This window comes from Gordionus sp. m RMFG-2023, chromosome 5 (genome assembly GCF_954871325.1).
Source record: "Gordionus sp. m RMFG-2023 chromosome 5, tfGorSpeb1-WG-v2, whole genome shotgun sequence".
NCBI lineage: Eukaryota > Metazoa > Nematomorpha > Gordioida > Chordodea > Parachordodidae > Gordionus > Gordionus sp. m RMFG-2023.
In genome coordinates this window covers 1,919,464-1,941,811 of record NC_088779.1, presented here as the reverse complement: position 1 = coordinate 1,941,811, position 22,348 = coordinate 1,919,464, and the positions used below count along the sequence as shown (strand labels likewise).

The window sequence follows — 22,348 nt, the reverse complement described above, 5'->3', positions numbered from 1 at the left end:
TTTTTTAAATAACAAATTTTCTCCCCTTATTCTTTGCATTATGTGCTTTTTTAATATATAAAATTATAATAATTATTAGGTTTCAAATTTTTTATTTATTTTTTTTTATTTTAAACCTTAATTATCATTTTACCTTTGCAATTTTTTTATTTAAAATTTCTAATGTGTAAGTAAAAATTCCTTATAATATTGAAATCTAAATATTACCTTTTTATTTTAAAACATAATTTTTACGTTATGTTAATTGGAACGTTTTGTTCTACCTTAAATTTATATAAAATTTTTAAACTCTTTTAAGAAATTAAAAGTTCTAATAATTTTCAAAAAATAAAACATTTTTTTTTCAAGGGATGATTTACGGTGCATCGAATAAATAATATATTTTATAGGTAATATGACATTCGATGGTTAAATTATAAAGTTTTCAATATCTTTCTTTTCTAGCGACAATGATTATAAAAAAAAAGACAAAAAAATAGTATCGCTAAATTCTAAATATCCATCATGAATAGAAGCAGAAATAATAACTGAATGTTCCTTCGGCGTTTCTTGACGACATTCCTTAATTTGTAATAATTCTCTCCAATCCGCATACAAGTAAAAAGTATTTCATTTTTTTGTAATTACGGATAATTTAATATAAGATAGAAATAAACTGTGCAAAAAGATTAGAAAGTTGGGGGAAAAGCAGACGATAAAATTATCAAGATATTTGATTTTTTTCTTCTTCTTCTTCTCTCGACTTTGTTTATGTCAGCAGCAAGTTTCTAAAATGTTATTTTTCTTCGATAAAAAAAATCATTAAAAGTGTGTTTATGTTAACGTGAGCGATGGCGATGTATGGCGCAAAATCTAGGGAATATAAAAATAATTCCACCTCAACTCCTACCTCTCAATCTCCCAATTCTGGCGATCACGGCAAAATAACGAACGTGTCAGATTCTATCGACGGAAACTATCCATATCACGTAGAGGATGTTGCGACAAATACTCAAAATAACGAGTCCTCGTCTTCCGGTAACCAATTTACGTTTACTCGTGCAATAGAGTCCGAAAATGAATGCGCTATTAAAGAAGAGGATAAATTGGAAAAGGAATTGAGCGTAGCCGAGTTTTTGCAGAGTTTGAAAAGTAAGAGATATTCTAATGAGAGAATAGGTGTTCAAAAGCCCGTCGATACCAGATTTGTACCTGAGGTGACACCTAAAATAACTGATGTAATCAGGAACCTGCCTCCAACCTTGTCATCTTTTCTAAAGTCACGAACAAAATACCTGCTCATGAAACAAAACTCAGGTAATAATCGTAAATATTTAGTAAATAAAAAAATCACAATTTATAAAATAGCATATATATATATATCTCCTAACATAATAAATTTAAAAAATACTGAGGACAAACATTCGCACACAAAAACAGACTCCATCTATCCTCGATAATTTTATCGCCTGCTTTTTTTAATATTTTTTTTAGAAAAATTTTTTTTTTAAAAACCTAACCTTTTTTTTCTTCTTCAAAAAATTTAGCCATAAAATTATTTTCACTTTTTCTTTTCTAAAGCACTTTATTTTATTTTTCCTACTTTTTTCGTGTTACATTTTTTTTTATCGATTTCTTTTCTCTTCGTTTTAAGTCTTGTGTGTGTTTTTTTTGTTACTTTTATCCTCGTATAAAATATATTTTTTAAACATATTTTGAAAAGGAGACAAAATAATCAAAAATATATTTATCGGATATTTTCGAAAAAATCATTTATTGACATTTATAAAAATAAAAAATAAATATTATAAATGGTAAATATAATTTGTCATTCATTTCATTGGGAACCCCTTTCCCACCACCTTTCCTCGCCTCGCGTTGAAAGGAGCGATGCGGACCGTTTTAATGAAGCGGGTTAAACGTTATAACCTCTGGTTTAACGTATTTCTGTTTTAGACCTGTCAAAATTTTGAGCTAGGATACCCTTATCCTGTTTTTGTTTTAAGTTGTGGCAAATTTATAGCCTCATCTTTTAATTTGTTTACAGAAAGCTATATAAACGGTTAAATAGATTTCTGCTTAGAGATACGGCCTAAAGGCTCGGGTCCTATCCTGAGTAATTAGTTTTTTTAGTGAGAAAGGGGGGTGTGTAAATATCTATAAATCAGAGAGGGTTGATCCTCTAATATTAAGCTTATTGAGGTTGCGCTCCTAGCTCGTTTTGATTTTGTTCGACATTCCGAATAGAGCATTTCTATTTCGATTCAGAAAAGATTGTAAGAGTGGTACCACCATTTTTTCAAAAAGATTTATTATAGACTTTTTACATTAATAATGATATCAATGCGCAAAAATTTAAATATAAGACATGTTAACTGATTGAACTTAATTTTAGATTCGTTACAGATGATACCTTTAAAACATGCTTTAAAAGATGTAATTGTAATTGTAATTACATCTTTATTTTTTTTAAAGTTTAGAAATCACAATTCAGGAAGTTATATTTAGAATACCACACAGTCGTAATATTCAGCATTATATAATTATCATAGATTATGATGGGGCTGGAGGTTCTTTTTTTAGGGTGGATTTATAAAATTTTATCTCGAATAATTTCCCGTCAATCATTCGAGAAGGTAAGAAGGTTCAAAAACTGATCTCGAATTTTATTAGTTTCATATAGATTAAAGAATGAACGAGATTAAAATGTGATTACCTAGTCTGATTAATTTATAATGAGGAATGTCGAGATGTAAGAACCAGGAGTCAGCGGCATCTCATCCCTAGAGATTTTTTTTTATTAGTCTAAACCATTAAGAACTAACGATGCCCAATCCCAGTGATCCCATTTACGAAGATGGAGAAATATTTTTTTAAAACTTTTTACGCGAAAATTGGACTGACCGCAACGAGTCATTCGCGGCTGCCGAAATTTTTATTTTAGAAACCAATAGAAATTTGTAGACGAATCAGCTGATGGTAAATCATCTTTTTTCTCTATTTAAAAAAAAAACTCCTCCAAAATTAACCCCTAAAAAAATGAAGTGTATTATTTTAACGATTAAAAAATTCGTAATTTTTTTCTCCCCTCGAAAAAAAAAAAATTAAAAAATCAAGGTTACATTTTATTTTAAAACATTACATAAATAAATATAAATAATATACTTTTTTTAAAATATAAATAATGTTTGTAATTTTACTTTTAATTTTCTTTCTTTCTTTGAAATTTTTTGAAACGCCAAATTTTCCTCGCGTAGTAAAAAAAAAAGAGAAAAAGGCCGATAAAGAAAGTTTTTTTTTCTTTTAAGAGAGGTGGGAAAAGGAAAAGGAAATACCTTTTTATGATCTTGAGGTCAAGTTTCGAGTTTAACTACTAACCCAATTTTTTTTATCGTTTTTAATTTGTGCGAAGTAGCCAATGATATATGTAATAAAAATAATACCTAGCCCGACGATGCATTCTTTTAAAAGTGTACATCAACGAAAAAACAGCTGGGGACGCCATTTTGATTACCGGTACCATTATTGAAAAATTTTTTAAACGAAAGCCCAATTTAATTCCTATATCTGGCGCGAATTTTATTAAAGAAATTGCCTGATCATCGAGATAATAAGGGAGGAGCAAGTTATCAATTTAATGATAGTTTTTAAACATGAGAATGATTACTACATATGGGATTACCTAAATTGCGGGTTCAGCTGATTTGTATTCAACAACGCTTTCAAATGCATTATTTTGAAAGCATCGTCAGTCTAGGTGTTATTAGATGTCATGGGAAGTTGCTCAATTTTGGATGGTAGATTAGGTAGATGATGACAGAGCTGTTTTCTTTCCGTAACTAAATCATTATAAATAATGTCCCCACAAAAATTTATTTAAAATTATTAAATATATTTTTTTTAAGAAACATTTTTGAACGGAAGGAAATTTCATTTTATATTACCCCCCCCCCCCTCCACCCCCAAAAATCGAAAAGTAGATAAACAATTATATTTTGTTAATTATCATTCTCCTAATTTGAGCGGTGCTCGAATCTGGGGCAAGTTTGAGGCTTCTCGGGGCATTTAGAAACAGACTCCTCCCCTTCAGGATTGTCACCCTAATTTTCAAAAAATATCTCATTTCTCCCCCCCCCCCCCGAATTCTAAAATTTTCTAAAATCTAGCCCAAAACTTTATAATTTCGTTTACTCAGATTTCGGGCTTTTAAGTTTCATTCATGCACATTAATCATTGTGGTTTTCACGTTGAAAAATACAGTCCACAATTTACGATTCAAAAAAAAATATGTATACCGATAGTGCAAATGTTTTGACATGCGGGACAAGAAAAATGCATGTGCGATGGAACAAAAGCGAGCAAAGTAATCATCAATGTATTGAGACCAAAATCTTTAAAAAAAATGATTATAGAAGATTCTAATAGATTACTGACCCTTTTTCAATTCTTACAGAAGGAAAGCTAAACATTTTTCATTAACAGTAAGATAGTTTACGATAAAGGCGTAAATATTGAATTGTTAAAATTCTAAATGACATAACAAGATTCGGATTTAAAATAAATAATATTTCAGCATTCTGTGCTGATAAGATTTATTTTGGTGTTAAAAAAAACTTTAGTATAAGGCAATCTAACGAAAAACTCTTACTTATATTCCGTTTTTACATTTTAAATAATTCGTGCGAAGACAATCAATTTATTAACATTTGAGGTAAAAAAAAAATCTTAATGAAAAGTTACTATGAATTCGATTCTTCGGCAAAGCGAGTTATTGAATGGAGTGCGATCCCAGAAATTGATCGGATGACTACAATCTAAGGATGTCGTGTTATAACAGAAATGTCTAATACGAAGCATATACTATTTTTAAAACAAAATTGGAGTATTTGGAATTGAAATAAGATTTCAAAGGTCTTATTTATAAATGTCTGAATATTTATCACACTTGAAAATAAAATAAACCATCATTTAGCTAAAGCAAAACTATAAACCTGCCAACGATTTTATGAATACCTTAATAAAGAAGTTAGTCATTTAATTAATACTCAAAATCAAATCAAAACTCAAATTATAATTAATATTATTTTAAATATATCATTAACTATTATTTTTACTGTTTTACTTTTAATGGGATTCTTAAACCATTTTTTGTCATTGTACGTCTATCTAAGTGAATTATACATATATAACAACGATAATTGATCAAATCAACTAATATACCTTTATTACCGAACATGATATTACAGTTTGCATATCACGGTTATACCTTTTACGATAAATAAATTTAGCTATGAATTACGATATAATTTCAAAACCGAATATATTTGCTGGCTATCCAAAATTTATAACCCTGTTTGGACTGAGATAAAACCCACCCCGAGGGCCCTCAAAAGAGGGCGAGGAGATGAGGGCGCGGCCTCGTTCTCGTATATTTAGTAACCCAGTCCTCTCCCCCCAACCTCCACCCACCCATTCCAAATTTTGGCCTGGCAACCCTGATCCCCATAGTTAATTTTTATAATTTTTCCTCTTCCAGAAAAAAGATAATTTTATATTTTTATTCTCTTACCCCCCTCTCTCCCCTTTTCGCCTATTTTTCTTCTGATTCAGGTTAAACATGCACACACGTTTTTTTTCACGTTTATAAAATTAAAAATGATTACATTTTTCGTTAAAATTTCATTACATTAATATTTATATATTTGTAAAAAAAAATATTTTATATAAAATATATATATAAAATAAACATATGGTGGTTTTTTTTGGTTGATTCTGTATTATGAACCTATAATAATATAAAAGTAAAAAAATAAACCACATAGACTACCTAATTTTTTTTAAAAAAAATGATATGAGAGATAAGAATTACCCACAAAACCCCATTTCATACTGCCCCACCTATTTTTTTTTTGAAACCCACGATGCCCATATCTTCGGTTAATAATTATCTCAAATTTAATAAAGAAAATATTTAAAAAAATAAAAAAAATTTTTTTTTTACCTTTGACAGGTATGAAATGTCATTCAAGGTAATTTTGAATTTTACCTTTTCGTTAAAATATTTATCTGTTTTATACCTAACGTCATTTGCGTTATAATTGACATTTTATATTATTTTTTTGAGGTGTTAAAATATAAAAATATATTTTTTTAAAAAAAAAACCAATCATTTTTTAAATTGACGTTGTAAGTTAAAAAAATTATCTATATTTTTTGACAATAATTTGTCAGTAGAATATTATACTTTTTTGTCTCCAACTATCTCCGTATTTCACGAACCAAAAAAACAAGTTTTTTATAGTTTTGTATAGAATATTTTTGAAAAAATTTTTTCTTCCTCGTTAATTAGACGTACGGAAATACATATCAAATAATCACGTTATTCGTATTCGATTTTACGAATAATAATTATTCGATTCTTCGGATATTCGGGTTACGTGTAAAAACCGATTTACTTCTCTTAAGCGATCTTGTGTTTACCTCAATTTTTGGAGCTAACTTATCGGATATTTTTTTGATTTTGTACCTTTTAAATAGCTAGATAGAACAACCATTTATCGTGAAAACATCTGAATAATTTTGTCCCTAAGGTTTTTTTTACCAAAGCGACCTTTAGACTTTAAGCATTATATAGCAAAAGCTATAAAAAAAAATAAAATAAGAATTTGCTCATGAATTTTTTTTTACCGTCTGCTCACTCATTGTATCAATTAATTCCGAATAATTTGCGTATTGTAGTAATATGATATATTTTATGTAAAGCGGAAATACCCCGTCCTTAGCCTCCCAAGACTAAGCGGCCATTATTAGGCCAATTATTTTTCGCCTTTATTTGATTCGAATATACGCGTTATTGACTTTTCGTTACGTATATCCGATACAAATAACTTGGCGAAATTTTTCAATTTTTGTGTATTTCTTGCTTTTGAATTATTTTTCCCGGTTCTCTAAACCCTATCGAAAAATTCTTCCGAAATTGATTTCTTGTTGGCAGATGAGTTTTATCAGATTTCAGGATATTTCTATCATACACCAAAATGTCTTGTCAAGACAATCACCGTGTTCTGTTTAAAACCATCTTTTTTATATTGACGTTTACGTCTCATTGATTAAATATTTAGAATTAATCCTAATTGACAGCTTGGTGTCAAGGTGGCGCGTACGTAATAGTAATATTTCTTTCTTTTTTTGTTCAAATTTTTCAGCTTCCTCCTCGTCCAACAACAATACCCGCCTCTCTCTACCCAACGGACGAGCCGTTAATGAACGGCCGCCGCTCTCCTTCCCCTTAGTTTCGAACCCTTCCCCTCATCAGCGATTCTCCTCTACGACCTTCAACAATTACTTCGTATCCAAATCCTACCACAATTATTGTCCCAAGTGCAATCTCTATTTCGGTTCCAAGACGCAACTCGATAAGCATCTAGCCTTGCACTCTCCCGTTAGTCAAACGTGCGAGGTATTATTTCTATTTTTGGGCGATTATTTTGAATAACTTTCAATACCCCGGTTTTATTTTGCTTTCCTAAAATGAGAATTATAACCAGTTTTCGAATGGCTATTTAAGCGTCCACCTGTTCGGTGACGTGATACGGCTAGCCAATCCGATTATTCGAGTTATATGTATGTTAACCGAAATACCCTAGAGTACATTCCAGCCCTCGATATTTTCAAGAAAATATTATGGAACTTCTTTTTTTAAAAAAAATTACGTTTTTTTTGTATTGAATTTAACGCGCGCAGGTATGCGGGAAAGTGTTCGCTAATATTTACCGCCTTCAAAGACACATGATCAGTCATAACGAAAGTGCAATCCTCCGAAAATTTCAGTGCAATCAATGCGAGAAAGCGTTTAAATTCAAGCATCACCTAAAGGTGACCATTCTGGAATTTATATTATATTAAGTTAAGAAATAAAGAAACATTTTTTTTAAAGAAAGGATATCTCTCTCTTGCCATATTATTAATTCACATGATCGTGAATCATTTCTTTAATCTGATTAATTGATCATTAATTTATTTTTTAAAAAACAAACCTTTTCGTCTCGTGAAAATTACTAGGGATTTTGAGTTTACGGTCAGATCAGCTGATTTATTCCTGGATTAGATTGGTCGATTAAAAAATTTTTTAAAATAATTCTCTAGGAACACCTCCGTATTCATTCTGGCGAAAAGCCTTTTCAGTGCAATATTTGCTATAAACGATTTTCTCACTCCGGTTCCTATAGCAGTCACATGACCAGCAAAAAATGCGTTTCTAAGCTTAAAAATACCACATCGACTTCGTCGTCGTCCGTTCCCACCCCCGTCAAGACCGAAAACGGTATAATAATTAATAATATAATTTTTTTAAAAAATTGATTAAATTTCCCAGTTTGTAGATGGAAAAGATAGAAACAGAATAATAATAAAATATAAGAGAAAGGGCAACGATAAAATAAATATTATAAATTCCGTCCCGCCCAGAAAGATTTAGGACGAATTCGATCCGGTCCAGCGGAAAACGCGTCTAAGAGTAATTGTAATTGACATCGATCAACTAATTTGACATACGACTTCATTTTTTTTTTTAAAAATAAAATAAAAAATATTTAAAAAATTCGTAAACACGTAAAAATAAAAAAAAAAAATTAAATATGTAATATCGTATATGTTTCGCGAAATAAGATCGAAAGAAAATTAGGATTAATTTTTTTTTTTAAAAATATACTTATATTATATTTTGAAAATATCGATTTTTAAAAGATTAAAAAGGAAGGGAATATAAAAAAAAAAATACCAAATCTATCCCCCTTCGATTTTTTGAAATATGGGTATGCGATTCGCCTAAAATGTCGTTCATTCATTAATTGGCCCATAGGATAATGAAGCATAATATCTTTGCCAGGCATGGGTATATCCAGCGGAGTTTTTACCCCACTGCTTAAGACCCCAGTGTTTCTTTTCCGAGGCCAGGCGCGTAAGCATTTACCGCTTCTGCGTGAGAGCACAATCATTCGGAGGACAATTCGAAATTAACTATCCCCTCCTATTTACCAACTCCCTCCCCTATAATATTCTTTTAAGATTCGGGGAATCCTATATAATCGGACACTCCCGTCGAATAGGATTGGGTTTTTATCCCAATAGGAGGGAGGGTCTAAAATATCATTTAAACAATGGGCGGCTAGGGTTGTCCGGCACGTTAATTTTTTTATTGGGGTGAGTGGGTGGCCGGGCAGGCGTGAACATTTTTAACCAATGTGCGCGTGCTCTACCAGCAGACCCCGAACCTTTTCTTTGTAACGCTTTAAGTTTTTCTGCGCATCATCCATTCTTACTTTGTTTTTGATGCCATGTACAGTATTCCAGAATCCCGAAACCCACTGAGATGTTACTAAATAATACCACCACCCCGCCAGAAAGAATTTACGAAAATAATTAAGGAGAAAAGGTAATATTATAAGGTATCTTGATTTCCCTTTAGGATTTTTTCTTGCTATCGTCATAGTTATCTTTGCTACCTAATTCCTCTACGCCATTCGGGATGAGGAGCGGCGAAGGCGAGCGTTCGCGTACCCCAATTTCAAGGTGCGCCTTAATAAAGGGTAGCGAATGCGACTTGGCATAAGTTGAATTCTTAAATATAATGTTATGTTTTTTTATTTTTTGTTGTAATAATTTTATAAACTCTTGTGTTAATTTTTTTTTTTTGAAGGAAAGATTTTGAAAAAGATAAAAATATTATATGTCAACCTTGAAAAATGCTTTTTTTTTAAAAAAAATTCTTTCTCAAAGACACACTAAAAGAACCTCAATTTTTAAGATGAAATTATTATTTTTTTGCACATTGTAATTATACTCCTTTTTAAAAATTTTAAATTTGTAAGAAAGAAAAATTGATTAATTTATTTTTATTTTTTTAGAGGAAGAGTATTTTTTATGTAACATGCATCTTTTTTTTCTATAATTTAATAAGGAGAATAAAAAAAATTAGAACAGCATTATTGGTGTTCTCATCTGATTGCCTAAATCTTGAGGCGCGTTCGATTCTCCCCTGTTTCTGGGTTGCGCCATTTTTTGGCTAAAGTCTCGAGGCAAAGATGTTAGTTTTTGACCGGCCACTCGATTCTATCCAATGGAGTGGTTTACTCTCTTTGATTGGTTCCCTAGAAGAAATGGCGAACCTCGATATAAATTTAGCCCATCTTAGCGATGTCCCTGAGCCAAATTTTTTTAAATTTTACTCCCCCCCCCCATCGTTTGTTTGATGTTGGTAAATTAGCAAGTTTATCAGGCGTAGATTTATACTAGTCCAATTCCAGCATCTTTTGCAGAATCTAAAAAATGCGCAATTTTAAAGAAAATATGGACAGTCGAGAAAAAGACCTTGGGCAAAAATATTCCAATTTTAGAAGAAAAAAAAATTAATTGACAGGGCAATTTAAAAAGTGCTCACCTTCTTAAGCGTCTAATTATTTTTTTGGTGGTTTTCTTCTTGGGTATTTTTATCCAGTGTCTTCTTATCCAGGGAATTTTTGTACTATCTAGGACTTTAAAATGGCATTAAAGTAAAACTGGCATCGTGTCAAAAAAATAAAAATTATTTATAAATGATCTTTATCTTGGAAAAGTTTTAAAATATCGAGTGTGACAACTGAATTACATTTTTATTAAATTTATAATAATGCATAGCGTTAACCAATCAAAATCAGCGTAAGATTAGCCTTTACCAATCAAAATCGGCTTAAGTTTAGCCAAGCTAAATAAGCTTAAACTTACCCTTAGCCAGTAAAAATAGGCTTAGTTTTAACCAAAATAAATCGGCTGGCTACCCAATTATATTTAAGAGAAATCTCTTATTTTTTATATATAATATTTGTTAAAGTGATTAAGATTTGATTTTAGAGTATCCTTTTTAACGCCTCCCCTTCCCCACTTATAATGTGCTATTAGTGTCTCTCAGTTTTTTTTTTAAAATAAAAATCATATTTCCTACCTAGTAGGATTATTTTTCTAGAACATGTGTTTAGATCAGGGCCTAAATCATTTCCAGAATTTTGACGGCATTATATATATCAAATAAATCTAAGTAAGAAGCTTTTCTAAAGCCGGCGATTTGATTGCGGAATCACCTTTCTGGCAAAAAGGTTCTTCAAACTATCATGATTCGTTGTCCCAGGATTCCTGGACAAAAAATAGCTTTACAATAAAATATGAAAAAGGATGAACAATTATTTATTTTAAAAAAAAAAACAAAATAATTTACTACTTAGAATTGATATTTTCTGTCATTTATGTTGGAAATGATAATTATCGTGATTTATTTCACACACCCCATTTTTTTAAAATTTAAATTTCGTTTTTCTTAGACCACCTTGCCCCTTTAACCCCTCTTCTCGGGGCCGGGTCATTAAAACGCCAAAAATAATCTTGCCTGAACGGTGTTGACCACTTTGTCCCCATCGTAGTTACGTCACCCTGCTCCTTTGGGCTAGCCGCTTTGAATCTTTTCAAAACGGTTTCGAAATCCACAAGGAAAAAAATCCAAAATAACTCGGTCCTATTATTTAATGTTAAAAATTCTTGGTTTCGAGAGTCAAATCTTACAGTTGTTGGGTGATCTTGGAAGTGGTGGAAATATCACCAAAAATTTAATTTTTATATTTTTTTTTCCTCGTTTTTTTTTTGCAGACGCTATAGGTTCTCATAAAGAACCCCCTTTTTCGATGAACGCATCGCCAACCACCGCCAGTTATCCCGTCTATTCGCGCAGCCCTACCGCCCGTTATAATGGGCCAGGGATGGGAGGCGCGACAGAAGCCAACGCGGATTCCGATTCAACGAATGGCGAGGATGGCGATGAAAATAATATCGCAAGACTCAATAGTGCGATCGCGCCTTCTGATTCGTTGTCCTCGTGTTCGTCGCCTATGCAATGGTGGCAGCGTTTCTATTATTCCTACTATCTATACCAGCAGCATCAACAGAATCAACAGCAAAATATTCACAATCAACAAACATTCAGATTCAGCAACCATCACTCTCCTCATGATAATACTCCACAAAAAAACAGCTTTTTATCCGCCAATATTTACGCTAATAGAGAAAATAATACCGCTAATAGCGATCATCGAAAAACTTTGCCCACAAACACCGAAAACTCATCTCGCTCCCCTTCTCACGCATCTAATTCCTTATCACTTTTGCCACACGGCGTTTCCGCTAGCGCTTCTTATAATGCGTCCTTTAGGGCGGAAACGCTCGCAGATCTCTACCACCAATACCTGGCCCGTCCACTACCCCCTCTGATGCACCCGATGCTGCCTCCCCACCATCCATTTTACCCGCCACCACCTCTTGCCCCCACCTTAGCACTACCCTACTTGGCGCCCTTTTTCTTCCCACCAAACAGACGTAATTTTCAAGATCCCATTCCCATCAATTACGAAAGCAGTATTGACGAAGAAGAAAATGGCGGAAACGAGGATAATCGATATGGCGGAGACCGAGGTTTGGGTAGGGTGGATAGATTTGACCAGGAAAATGACGAATCCGACAGCGAAAACGGACCTCTGGATTTATCGTTCAAAAAGATGAAGAGCGATTCGGAAAATCGAAATTTTTTCAACGATTACGGGGTCAGTGCAAATAAATTTATTATTATTATTTTTTTTTTATCTTAAATTTTGTAAGAGATACTTTTTGAAATAAATGTAATCTTTATACCTGTACACCCTCGAAAAAGAATATTTTATTAACTTAGATTACGTTTTATGGATGTAAAACGATACTAGATTGCATATTATCAACACTAGCTTTGTTAAACGGCTCTTATTTGAGCGATTTTTTAAAAACGGCTAACTCAATATTTTATTCAAAAACATACTTATGCAGGCCTAAAAATTTTGTTTATAGACGGTACAAAGGTTTGGACATCTATTAGCCAAATCTAGAAGCTTAGGCAATATTTTTCTGGCTAAAATTTTGAGTTAGCCCTTTAACAACACTAATCAAAACCCAATATTTCACATGATCCTAGTTATATACCTCAATATTCATTCAAATCTTTATTTTTTATGAATTTGATAGTAAAATATAAAAAAAAAATGTTTTAAAATCAAACAAAGAAAATTAAAAATCTATCATTCATTTTCTTCTGGTAAATATATTGGAAAACGTCCATAAATGTCAATTACAAATCGACAGGTACAACACAATTATAGTCGCGATAAATTTTCAATAGGTTTAATACGGTACAAACAGATACGATACAGTATCTGTATTTTAACAACTCCGAATTGAACAGTCCTTTGAGTGCCACTGCCTCGGTATATCGTCGCCTTAGAATTAGGTTATTCCATATCCACTTTAAAAAAATCCGAAATATTTATTAATTTAATTATAGTTAATATATGGTTTAATTATCCTATTTAAAATATTAGAAACTTAATTTTTAAAATTGCAATAATTGGAGATGGAATAATCTAATTCTCAAGCGATGATATATCATAGAGATACCACACTTTATTTTTTAAAAAAAAATTAAATATAAATAAATAAAAATTTTTGCGGCATTAAAAAAATGCTTTCGAATTTTAAAGTAAACATGTAGTTGTTTATTTTTTTTCCTTACATGTTTATTCTCGAAAGTTCTCCCCCAAGTCATTAAAAACCCTCCCCCTCATCTAAAGGTTCCTGGTTATGTGGAGTAGGTTTATTTTGTGACACAGTTTGTTGCTCCTTCATTTCCTTATCATTATTTCTTGAGTGAGTCCAATCCCAAATGTTGATACAAAGATTTAGTTAGCTGGGGATATCGAATAGTTTAGGGGACCTAATCTTAATAGCTCTCTTCTACAAACTTACGGAACTTTAATAAATGTAAATAAGCTATTTTAAATTTTTACGGAATTGCACCAGTTTTCCCATTCTTCTTTTTTTATCGTAGGCGGGTGATGAGGCCCACGGGGTACTTTGGGCAGAGCCCCGCCAGTGCTTTGTTTTAAGCATTAAATTATGATTTTAGAAAATTTTCAAAAATTTAACATATTTGAATTTACCCAACCCTAATCAAGATACTTCCACAAGAAAAAAGAAAAAGGGAATTTATTAATATAGGCTCTATGAAGAGGAATATTTAAAAATTGTATCAGGAGTTCAAATAAACAGTTATGGCGGAGCCCAATATTTTCCTCTGCGCCCATTTACAAAAAATAAAAGGTATAGATCGATACCGTTACTTTTTGTATCGCGCGCGTCTGGTATATAGGTCATTATTTATTGTGTTTATAATATAAATTAAAAACTAAACAATTCAGAAAAGCGCGAACAGTAATCAACCATCCTCGTTTCACCACAAAGAAACCATTCCTAAACCTCACTTCTACGATTCCATCGATACTCTGGACTGCTCGAATCCGCCAAATAAACGCTCAAGAGAGCCTCAAACAGCTAATAGCGTTCCGGACGATTCGGCACAAGGTATACACACGAATGTAGCATATTTTTTTTTATCTCAAAATAAATGAATATTATGTGAATTTATAAGATCTTTCCGGGAATAATTTCTGCTTTATAATGAGAGCTGAGAACTTCAAAATTGAGTTCTCGACTCAGTTGCGAAGGAATCTGATTCCAAACTCTTAAAATGTGGTCATAAAATAATCGTAGTGATACTTGCCGAATCCAAGGATGAAATGAAAGAAAGATCAGTGAGTTGGATAAATATCCTAGAAAAGCACGGACTAAAAGTAAATAGAGAAAAGACGGAGTATATGGTGATAGGAGGAGATGAAACAGAGAGTATTGATATAAATGAATGGCAGATATCGGCAATTGAAAGCTGCAAATATTTGGGCTCCACTATACAAACTAACGGCACAATAGAAAAAGAGATAAGGAGTAAAATTAAAGGGTGGTTAAAGTGGAGATCTTTATCTGGAGTGCTATTTGACAAAAGAATCCCACACAAATTAAAGGGAAAAATTTACAGTTCCATAGTACAACCAACTATTCTATATAGTTCGGAATCATGGCCAACCAAAGAATCAGACGAGAGAAGTCTACAAACTATGGAGATGAGAATGCTGGGGTAACAAGAAAGGATAAAGTGCGCAGTACAAGAATACTAAGTAGTTTAAAGGTAGTGCCCATTAATAAGTTAATGGTAAACAGACTTAGATGGTATGGGCACACAATGAGAAGGCCTATGAACTACATAGGAAATAAGGTTGAGAGTTTGGAAGTGTTGGGCAAACGTAAAAGAGGAAGGCCAAAACTTCAATGGGGCCATAAAGTTAGAGCCAATATAAAGAAGTATAAATTAGATAAAAGAGATAGCACAAATAACATATGGTGGAGAGAGATGTTGAAGGAGCTTACCACCAGAAAAGGTGAAAGCTAAAGAGAAAAAAAAAATAATCGAAAAAAATCCCTCTAAGAATGAATCACGCAAAATTTTGAACCAATATTTGTAAATTTGCTTCATTACCATAATTCCACAATTTGTTTTGTGGAATCGTTTTTTCAGTCCCAGTTTCCCAAAATTATAAAATTGGTTCCCGATGAACATATGTTGCGGTTCAAAATGCCGATATAAATTATTCGATTAAACATATGTGCTATTTAATTATTCAATAAAATTAATTTGAAATTGGATGTTTTTTTTAAAAAAAACTAAGGTTCGATCAAGAGAAAGCGTAAATCTTGGAAGCACCTGCGAGTCTTTAATCGCCCGCCACCTCCAATCAACAACCATTCCTCCCAAGAGAACAACGATATAAACGGTATTATACGTTCCCACCCTCGTTCACATTTATGCTCCTTTAATTAACATTTTGTTTTATTTCTATCTGTATTTCGAATTTGCATTTTAATATTTGAATAATATAATATCAAAAAAAAATACGATATTAAATGCAAAATTATGTAAAAATGGGTGAAGGGAGAGGGTGGGTGGGGGTGATAAATCATTCTTTGGAGATTCGTATTTTATGGGCCAAAGTTTTTTTTAAAAAAGAGAGGTGTTGAAGGGAAAATTTTTATAGGTGGATGTGGCAATTGGAGTAAAAATGAAGTTTTCCAAAGTTTTATATTTATTTATCTTTTTGGCCTTAATAACAAGACCTTTCTAATTGGGTTCGGGTTGGTGATGTTACGGATTCTCCACGTTTTGTTCGAGAAATCTTCAGAGAACTAAATTTTAAGCAAAGATTTGAATGAGCAAAAATGATTGCTTGAAATATTTTCTGATACCTAAAGATTTATTTGAAATTTTTTTTTTTACAAAATATTGTTAGCGGATTTAAGCAACATTTGATCATCTTGCTTAGCAAAAAAGTTTTGATTTTGGGGAAATTTTCGAGCGAGAAGGAGTCATTCTATGACACTATAATAGATTTACTCAGATCTAAGTGCAGTGTAAGATTAAATGGTTGAGCTATCACCAGGAAATCACCCCTTCCCTTTCACTCCCTTATCCAAAGTATTTCTATTTTTGGTGTAAAAAAAACAAAGTACAAAAATGGCTTATGAAACCTAGATTTTAATTTTATGACCGCGCCCTATCTTGTCTTAATTCTTATTCTTATTCTATTTTGAACTTTGGTTTTATTATTTAGCGTTTCGTCTGTCCTCTTTCAAACTCATAGTACCCTTTTTCCATGAACAACATAGTACTTATTCTTTTTATTTTTTGTCTAATAATCTCATTCTATTTATACAGTTGCAATTTGTGACACGATTTGTGTCAATAAAAGTCATATCTTCGACAGGATTTAATATATATTTTTTCATAAAAAATCAAAGCAATTTTCTTCTTCTTCTAGATATCAATATAAAGGTATTATGCAAACACGAAATTTTACCTAATCATATTTTCTATGGAGGGGGTTTTAGCCCCCCCCCCTCTCACATACCTTGTCTACAACACTGGATCTATCAGATGTCTCACACTGCACAATAGCAGAATTATTTTTCTTTTATTCAAAATATGTTCATAAAATTAAATACAACACTGCCATCGTGCTGGTCGCGATTACTTAGTTAGTCAAAGCGTATACTTTCTGATCACCGCATAAGACTTGGGGAATAATAATGCAGAAATGATATTAAAATGTGACAAAAAATAAATTAAAAATGTATAAATTTTACAGTCACATTTTTATATCAATTTTTTTTTCTTTTACATATTTGATATCTTAAATGTTAATTTTGTGAATATTGATTATGTGTAAAAAAGTAACGTAAAGGTATTGAAGCTATTTTAAAAATTAGATAATAACACACTACTTTTTTGAAAAATAGAGATATACCTTATTTTTTTATACCAAAGCGTTAGCTATAGGACGTTACTTTCAAAACTAACGTTAAACTTTGATTAAGAACGGCATAGGGGGAGGGGGGGGGGTGAAGATTAGCTTCAACAAAACCTGGACTAACTTATTAGATAATCCTGGGTTGCTTGAAGGGATAGTGAGTATATCCGCCGATCATCAATTCAAATATCATTCTCACCGATATTTCAACCACCTCCTGTAAAACCTAAATTAAGTCGAAATCAAGAAAATTAACCTTTTCAGTGTAGGCTTAACGAGAGCTAACCGATACTTTTACCTAAAAACTTCACTTTGTATTTATAATAGGGTTTATTAATCATTTGAAGTATAACTTTTTTTTTTTAAAAAACCGCAAGCTGGCGACGGAACCATAAAAGACGAAACTGGCGATGATATTAACGGTAGCGAATCTCTGGCCAATTCCACGGCTAATGGTTGTTATTCCTGCGATCAATGCGACAAAGCTTTCAGCAAGCAAAGTTCCTTGGCTAGGCACAAATATGAACATTCTGGTAAATTGGGAATCTATTTTTTTTTTATAGATTTTTAAAAAATATCCCCACTTACTCCCGATCTTTTACTCTCCATTTTCGTTTTAGAGCTGTTCTTACTAAATTCCTGTCTGCAAACGATCCCCATTTAATCCAGTTTTTCAAACTTTTGATCACGTGTTACGTAAATTATGTATATATTGTTTTCTTTTACTCCACAAAATAGGAACGAGACCCTACGCTTGTACCATATGTTACAAGGCCTTCAAACACAAGCACCATTTAACCGAACATAATCGACTTCACAGCGGGGAAAAGCCTTACCAATGCTCCAAATGCCTCAAAAGATTTTCCCATTCAGGCTCCTACAGCCAGCACATGAATCATCGGTACAATTATTGCAAACCATACAGAAACGCTACTAGTTTTTAATAAAAAATGACCCCCCCCCCCATCCTCTATTCCCAATTATCTTCTCGCGTATCCATCCCCACCCCTCTTCTTTACGTCGAGAAGATCTGTGCAATATTTATTTTACCCATCTCCCACTATATTGGTTATATTATGGATGGTTTCCAATATGATTTATTACGAGAACCTTCTATAACCCTCGCGAGCGAAAATATTCAATCAAAACAATAATCGATGGACTTTTAAACTCATTATTTAAGTTTGAATCGCAATAAGAAACCGTATGATTTATATTTATCTATATATAAAAAATTTTTTTTAAAAAAAGAGAAATGTTATTATTAATTACATTTAATATTTTATATAAATATAATTATCTTATATTATAGTCTTTTAATAAAAAAACAACAACAAAATCACCAAAGTCTTCCACCAAAAAAAAATAAAATTTATATATATATATTATAAAATGTAAAAAATATTAATTTAATTTAATTTTTTTTAAATAAAAATATTTTTATTTTAATGGTCATTTTTCTCTCCCAATTTATGTCTCATTTTTATGTTTTTTTTTAAAATAATATATTTTAAGTTATTACGCGATTATCTTATTTTTCTCTTACAAATAATTGGCCATCTTGTCCACCCTATTAAAAAATTTTTCAATTTTTTTTTTGTATATAAAATGTCCATCTATCTTTAAAAGAAAGAATTTTTTTTTAGACAATCTTCCCTCAATAATAAATTACTTATCATTTATTTATCCTTAAATTTTAAATGTGTTTAAAAAAATATAAAATATTTACTCCCTATACTCTTTATTTTAACACTTTCCCGCCCGCACCCCTCCAACTAATACCGCTGGCAAAAAAGGACGTATTAAAGAATCGGAGTTTGAAACCGGAAATAAAAAAAGGGGGTTTTCGTTTCTCAATATTTGCCAAAAATGCGGTTCCCATCTTCCAGTTTAGATTTGTCCCTTGTTCCAAACTCTTAAAATCTTTGTTCGATGCTCTCTTGGAAGATGGAAATCTCTTTCCCAAAAATCTCATCTAAAAAAAATATTGTTTTTGCAATATTAAATTATTATATTATATTATATTTTATTTTTTTTTGTTTAAAACAAACATTCTCGTTTATCAACATGGCTTAATAAATTTCCTACCCATTGTTGAGTCCGTTATACCCCGTGCAATCATTTGCTAAAAATTTATAATCATTTATTTTTATATTTTTAAAACTCATCCCTTTTCATTTTTTAAAAAAAAAAAAAAATTGTAAATATTATTTATGAAATTAAATTATATTTTTATTTTTTTGTAAAAATTAATAAATTAAATTTTATAAAAAATTTGTAAAACAATGAAGATCGGCCCTTCTTTATTGAAAATTCGTTAAAAATAATAAAGATATTTAAAATATCGGTAGCTTCTAGCTTCCAGAAGTGTAAAATATTCGTTTGTATTTTTATTAAATAAAATAATTTTCCGCGTAAGATGCAGAGAGACTAGCGTTAAACGGTTTGATTTAGCCAATTTTATATTAAGATTTTGGTCAACATAGTATTACACAACCCTTAAGATCTCTTAGTAGATGTCTAAGCCGCCCTTTAATCTATGAGCAAAATCTCCGTGCTCTCATAATATCATTTGGCTAATATATTAGTTAGCCGTTTTTAAAAAATCGAGGCATTTAGCACTTACAGGAAACACTGTACTTAGAATCGGATCGGCACCACTTTTTAGCGTTTTAAGAATGGCCCGATTATCTGAAAGACCGGTAAATGTATTATAATCAGCTGTTCTACTTTCCCCCTAAGTCACTGACAATGTTATTGGCTAAAAATGGTTACTTTATCGCCTAAGAAACATCCCCCCCCCCTCTTCAAAAGATTAATTTTTATCCTCAACTATTCAATTAATAGGATAATTTGTCCTGGACAAATTTTTTGTTGCCTGGCATTGAAGGAAACAGTCGAAAATAAAAATTCAACGAGGCAATTAAATTAAAAATAAACAAATAATTTGAAAATTCTGTACATTTTGCCCAATGACATATAATAATACCTAGACTGACGATGCATTCTTTAAAAGTGTACATCAATGAAAACAGCTGGGGACGCCATTTTAGTTGCCCATACCATTATTAAAATTTTAAACGAGAGACCAATTTATTCCTATGTCTTAGGCAAACTTTATTAAAGAGTTGCCTGACCATCGAGACAATGAAGCGAGTTATCAATTTATTAGTAGTTTTTAACATGAGAATAATTAGTATAAAAATTACCAAAATGGCGGGTTCAGCTGATTTGCGTACAACGACGCTTCCAAATACATTATTATGAATGCATCGTCAGTCTAAGTATTATTATATGTCATTGATTTTGCCCTACATCTATAAGAATCGAGGAGGGAGGGGTGCAATATATAATTTAGCAATGCGCCTAAACTTTACTGACGATTCTGCTTCGTGTTCTCCCCTTACTCTTTCTAGTAGTATAAGCAAGCTAATTAGAATCATTTTTACATTATATATACATATAAGATTTGTAAAATTGACTTAAAATTAATATGTCTAGTATAGGTAAATGTTGTGAGTAGTGTGCTGTGCATGTCTTATGATAAAGTTTTGGATTCTCAATTTTAAATAATTTATTGAGGACGATTCTTGAATTCGACAATTTGATTTTACCGGAAATGCATTCTAACATGTATATACTATATAGTAGTTACCTAACCCAAATTTTAAATACACCATAAACTCTTAAACTAATAATTTTACATAGACTTAATTAGACTATGCTGTAATACATTTCTGGCAAAATTATAATTTTTTTTTTCAAAATCTAATAGACGATCAGCTTAGTAGATGATTTAAAATAGAGAGATTCTGAATTCCAAATCTATGGAATTTATGAGGATTCGATGCTTATCTGATATGTGTTTGTAAGCATCTATATGAAAGAGCCGGGGAAGAGGAGGGGGGGGGGGGTGTAGGAGTGATTTTGCCACTAATTTTTTTTTGAATGGGGAGGGGTAGGGTAAAGCAAAAATAAAATCTAATTTTATAATAGATAGTTATTTCGATCATAAATGGTTAATTAAATTTTGAATCATTCCTTCCCAAATTTGAATTTATACACAGGTTCGGGGTTTAATTTCGAGAATACGGTTTGTGACAACTATTGATTATCTGAGACAAATGTCGATTTGTTATTCCTAACCTAAACCTGTTTATTGAAAGAGATTTAATTAGAATCTTGTTGGAAGATTATAAATGGAGGCACATTTATGAGATTTTTCAAAAATTATAACCACCTAATTATGGCATAACTAGGGGTAGATTATGGAAGGGGGGAGGGTTCCTCCAACAAATTTTCTGTCACGCAGACGCTGGTCAGAGTAACTACCTTCCGAATTTCCCAATAATTTTGCCATGAAATTTCTTAATCTTAAAAAATCAATAAACAAAATTAGTGTTCTACACACAATATTGAAATATATTTCTGCTCAAAATAGGATTCTTTTAAATTAACAAAAATCACCATTAGTAAATGATACTTATGTTTCTAATCCCCATCTACACGCAATCGGATACATATTATCAGGTCCGACCCTATCCAAGAGAAGTAAATAAATTTGTAGTTATTCTTCGAAATAATATTCAATATAAGATTAGGAAAATATAAAATTATTTAAAAATTTTTGGTTAGAGGTACAAAATATAATATTTAAAAATTCGAAAGAGTGTCTGAGAAAATGTCTATCCAAACCTGACCGAATACAGTTCTAACGTGTTTGCCCGTGCATGGCTTTAAAATTATATATATGACGTATTGGGATCAATGATATATAATAATACCTAGACTGACGATGCATTCATAATAATGCATGAAAGCGTCGTTGAATGCGAATCAGCTGGACCCGCCACTTTGGTAACCCATATATAGTAATTATTCTCATGTTAAAAACTATTATTAAATTGATAACCTGCTTCCTTATTATCTCGATGATTAGGCAATCTTTAATTAAAGTTAGCCTCAGAGATAGGAATAAATTCGCCTTTCGTTTAATTATTTTTATAATGATATGGATTAATGAAAATGGCATCCCCAGCTGTTTTCATTGATGTACACTTCTAATGAATGCA

General features: G+C 31.5%; 1 protein-coding gene across 1 annotated transcript; it reads left to right on the top strand.

Moving 5' to 3' along the window:
* The first annotated feature begins 391 nt into the window (after nt 1-391).
* LOC135930454 (uncharacterized) lies at nt 392-18,624 on the top strand. The gene is made up of 10 exons (XM_065467251.1): nt 392-597; nt 809-1,296; nt 7,185-7,438; nt 7,723-7,854; nt 8,125-8,302; nt 11,653-12,599; nt 14,280-14,442; nt 15,642-15,746; nt 17,654-17,809; nt 18,015-18,624. Exons 2-10 carry the CDS (start codon nt 831-833, stop codon nt 18,218-18,220), a joined length of 2,607 nt encoding a protein of 868 aa, XP_065323323.1. The 5' UTR covers nt 392-597; nt 809-830; the 3' UTR covers nt 18,221-18,624.
* The last annotated feature ends 3,724 nt before the right edge of the window (nt 18,625-22,348 follow it).

What these genes read in the sequence shown, in the direction of transcription:
- LOC135930454 (XM_065467251.1), top strand. Translation starts at nt 831, where the DNA reads ATGGCGATGTATGGCGCAAAATCTAGGGAATATAAAAATAATTCCACC. An exon ending in GCTCATGAAACAAAACTCAG is followed by an intron (nt 1,297 to 7,184) that starts GTAATAATCGTA and finishes CAAATTTTTCAG; the next exon opens with CTTCCTCCTCGTCCAACAAC. An exon ending in CCGTTAGTCAAACGTGCGAG is followed by an intron (nt 7,439 to 7,722) that starts GTATTATTTCTA and finishes TAACGCGCGCAG; the next exon opens with GTATGCGGGAAAGTGTTCGC.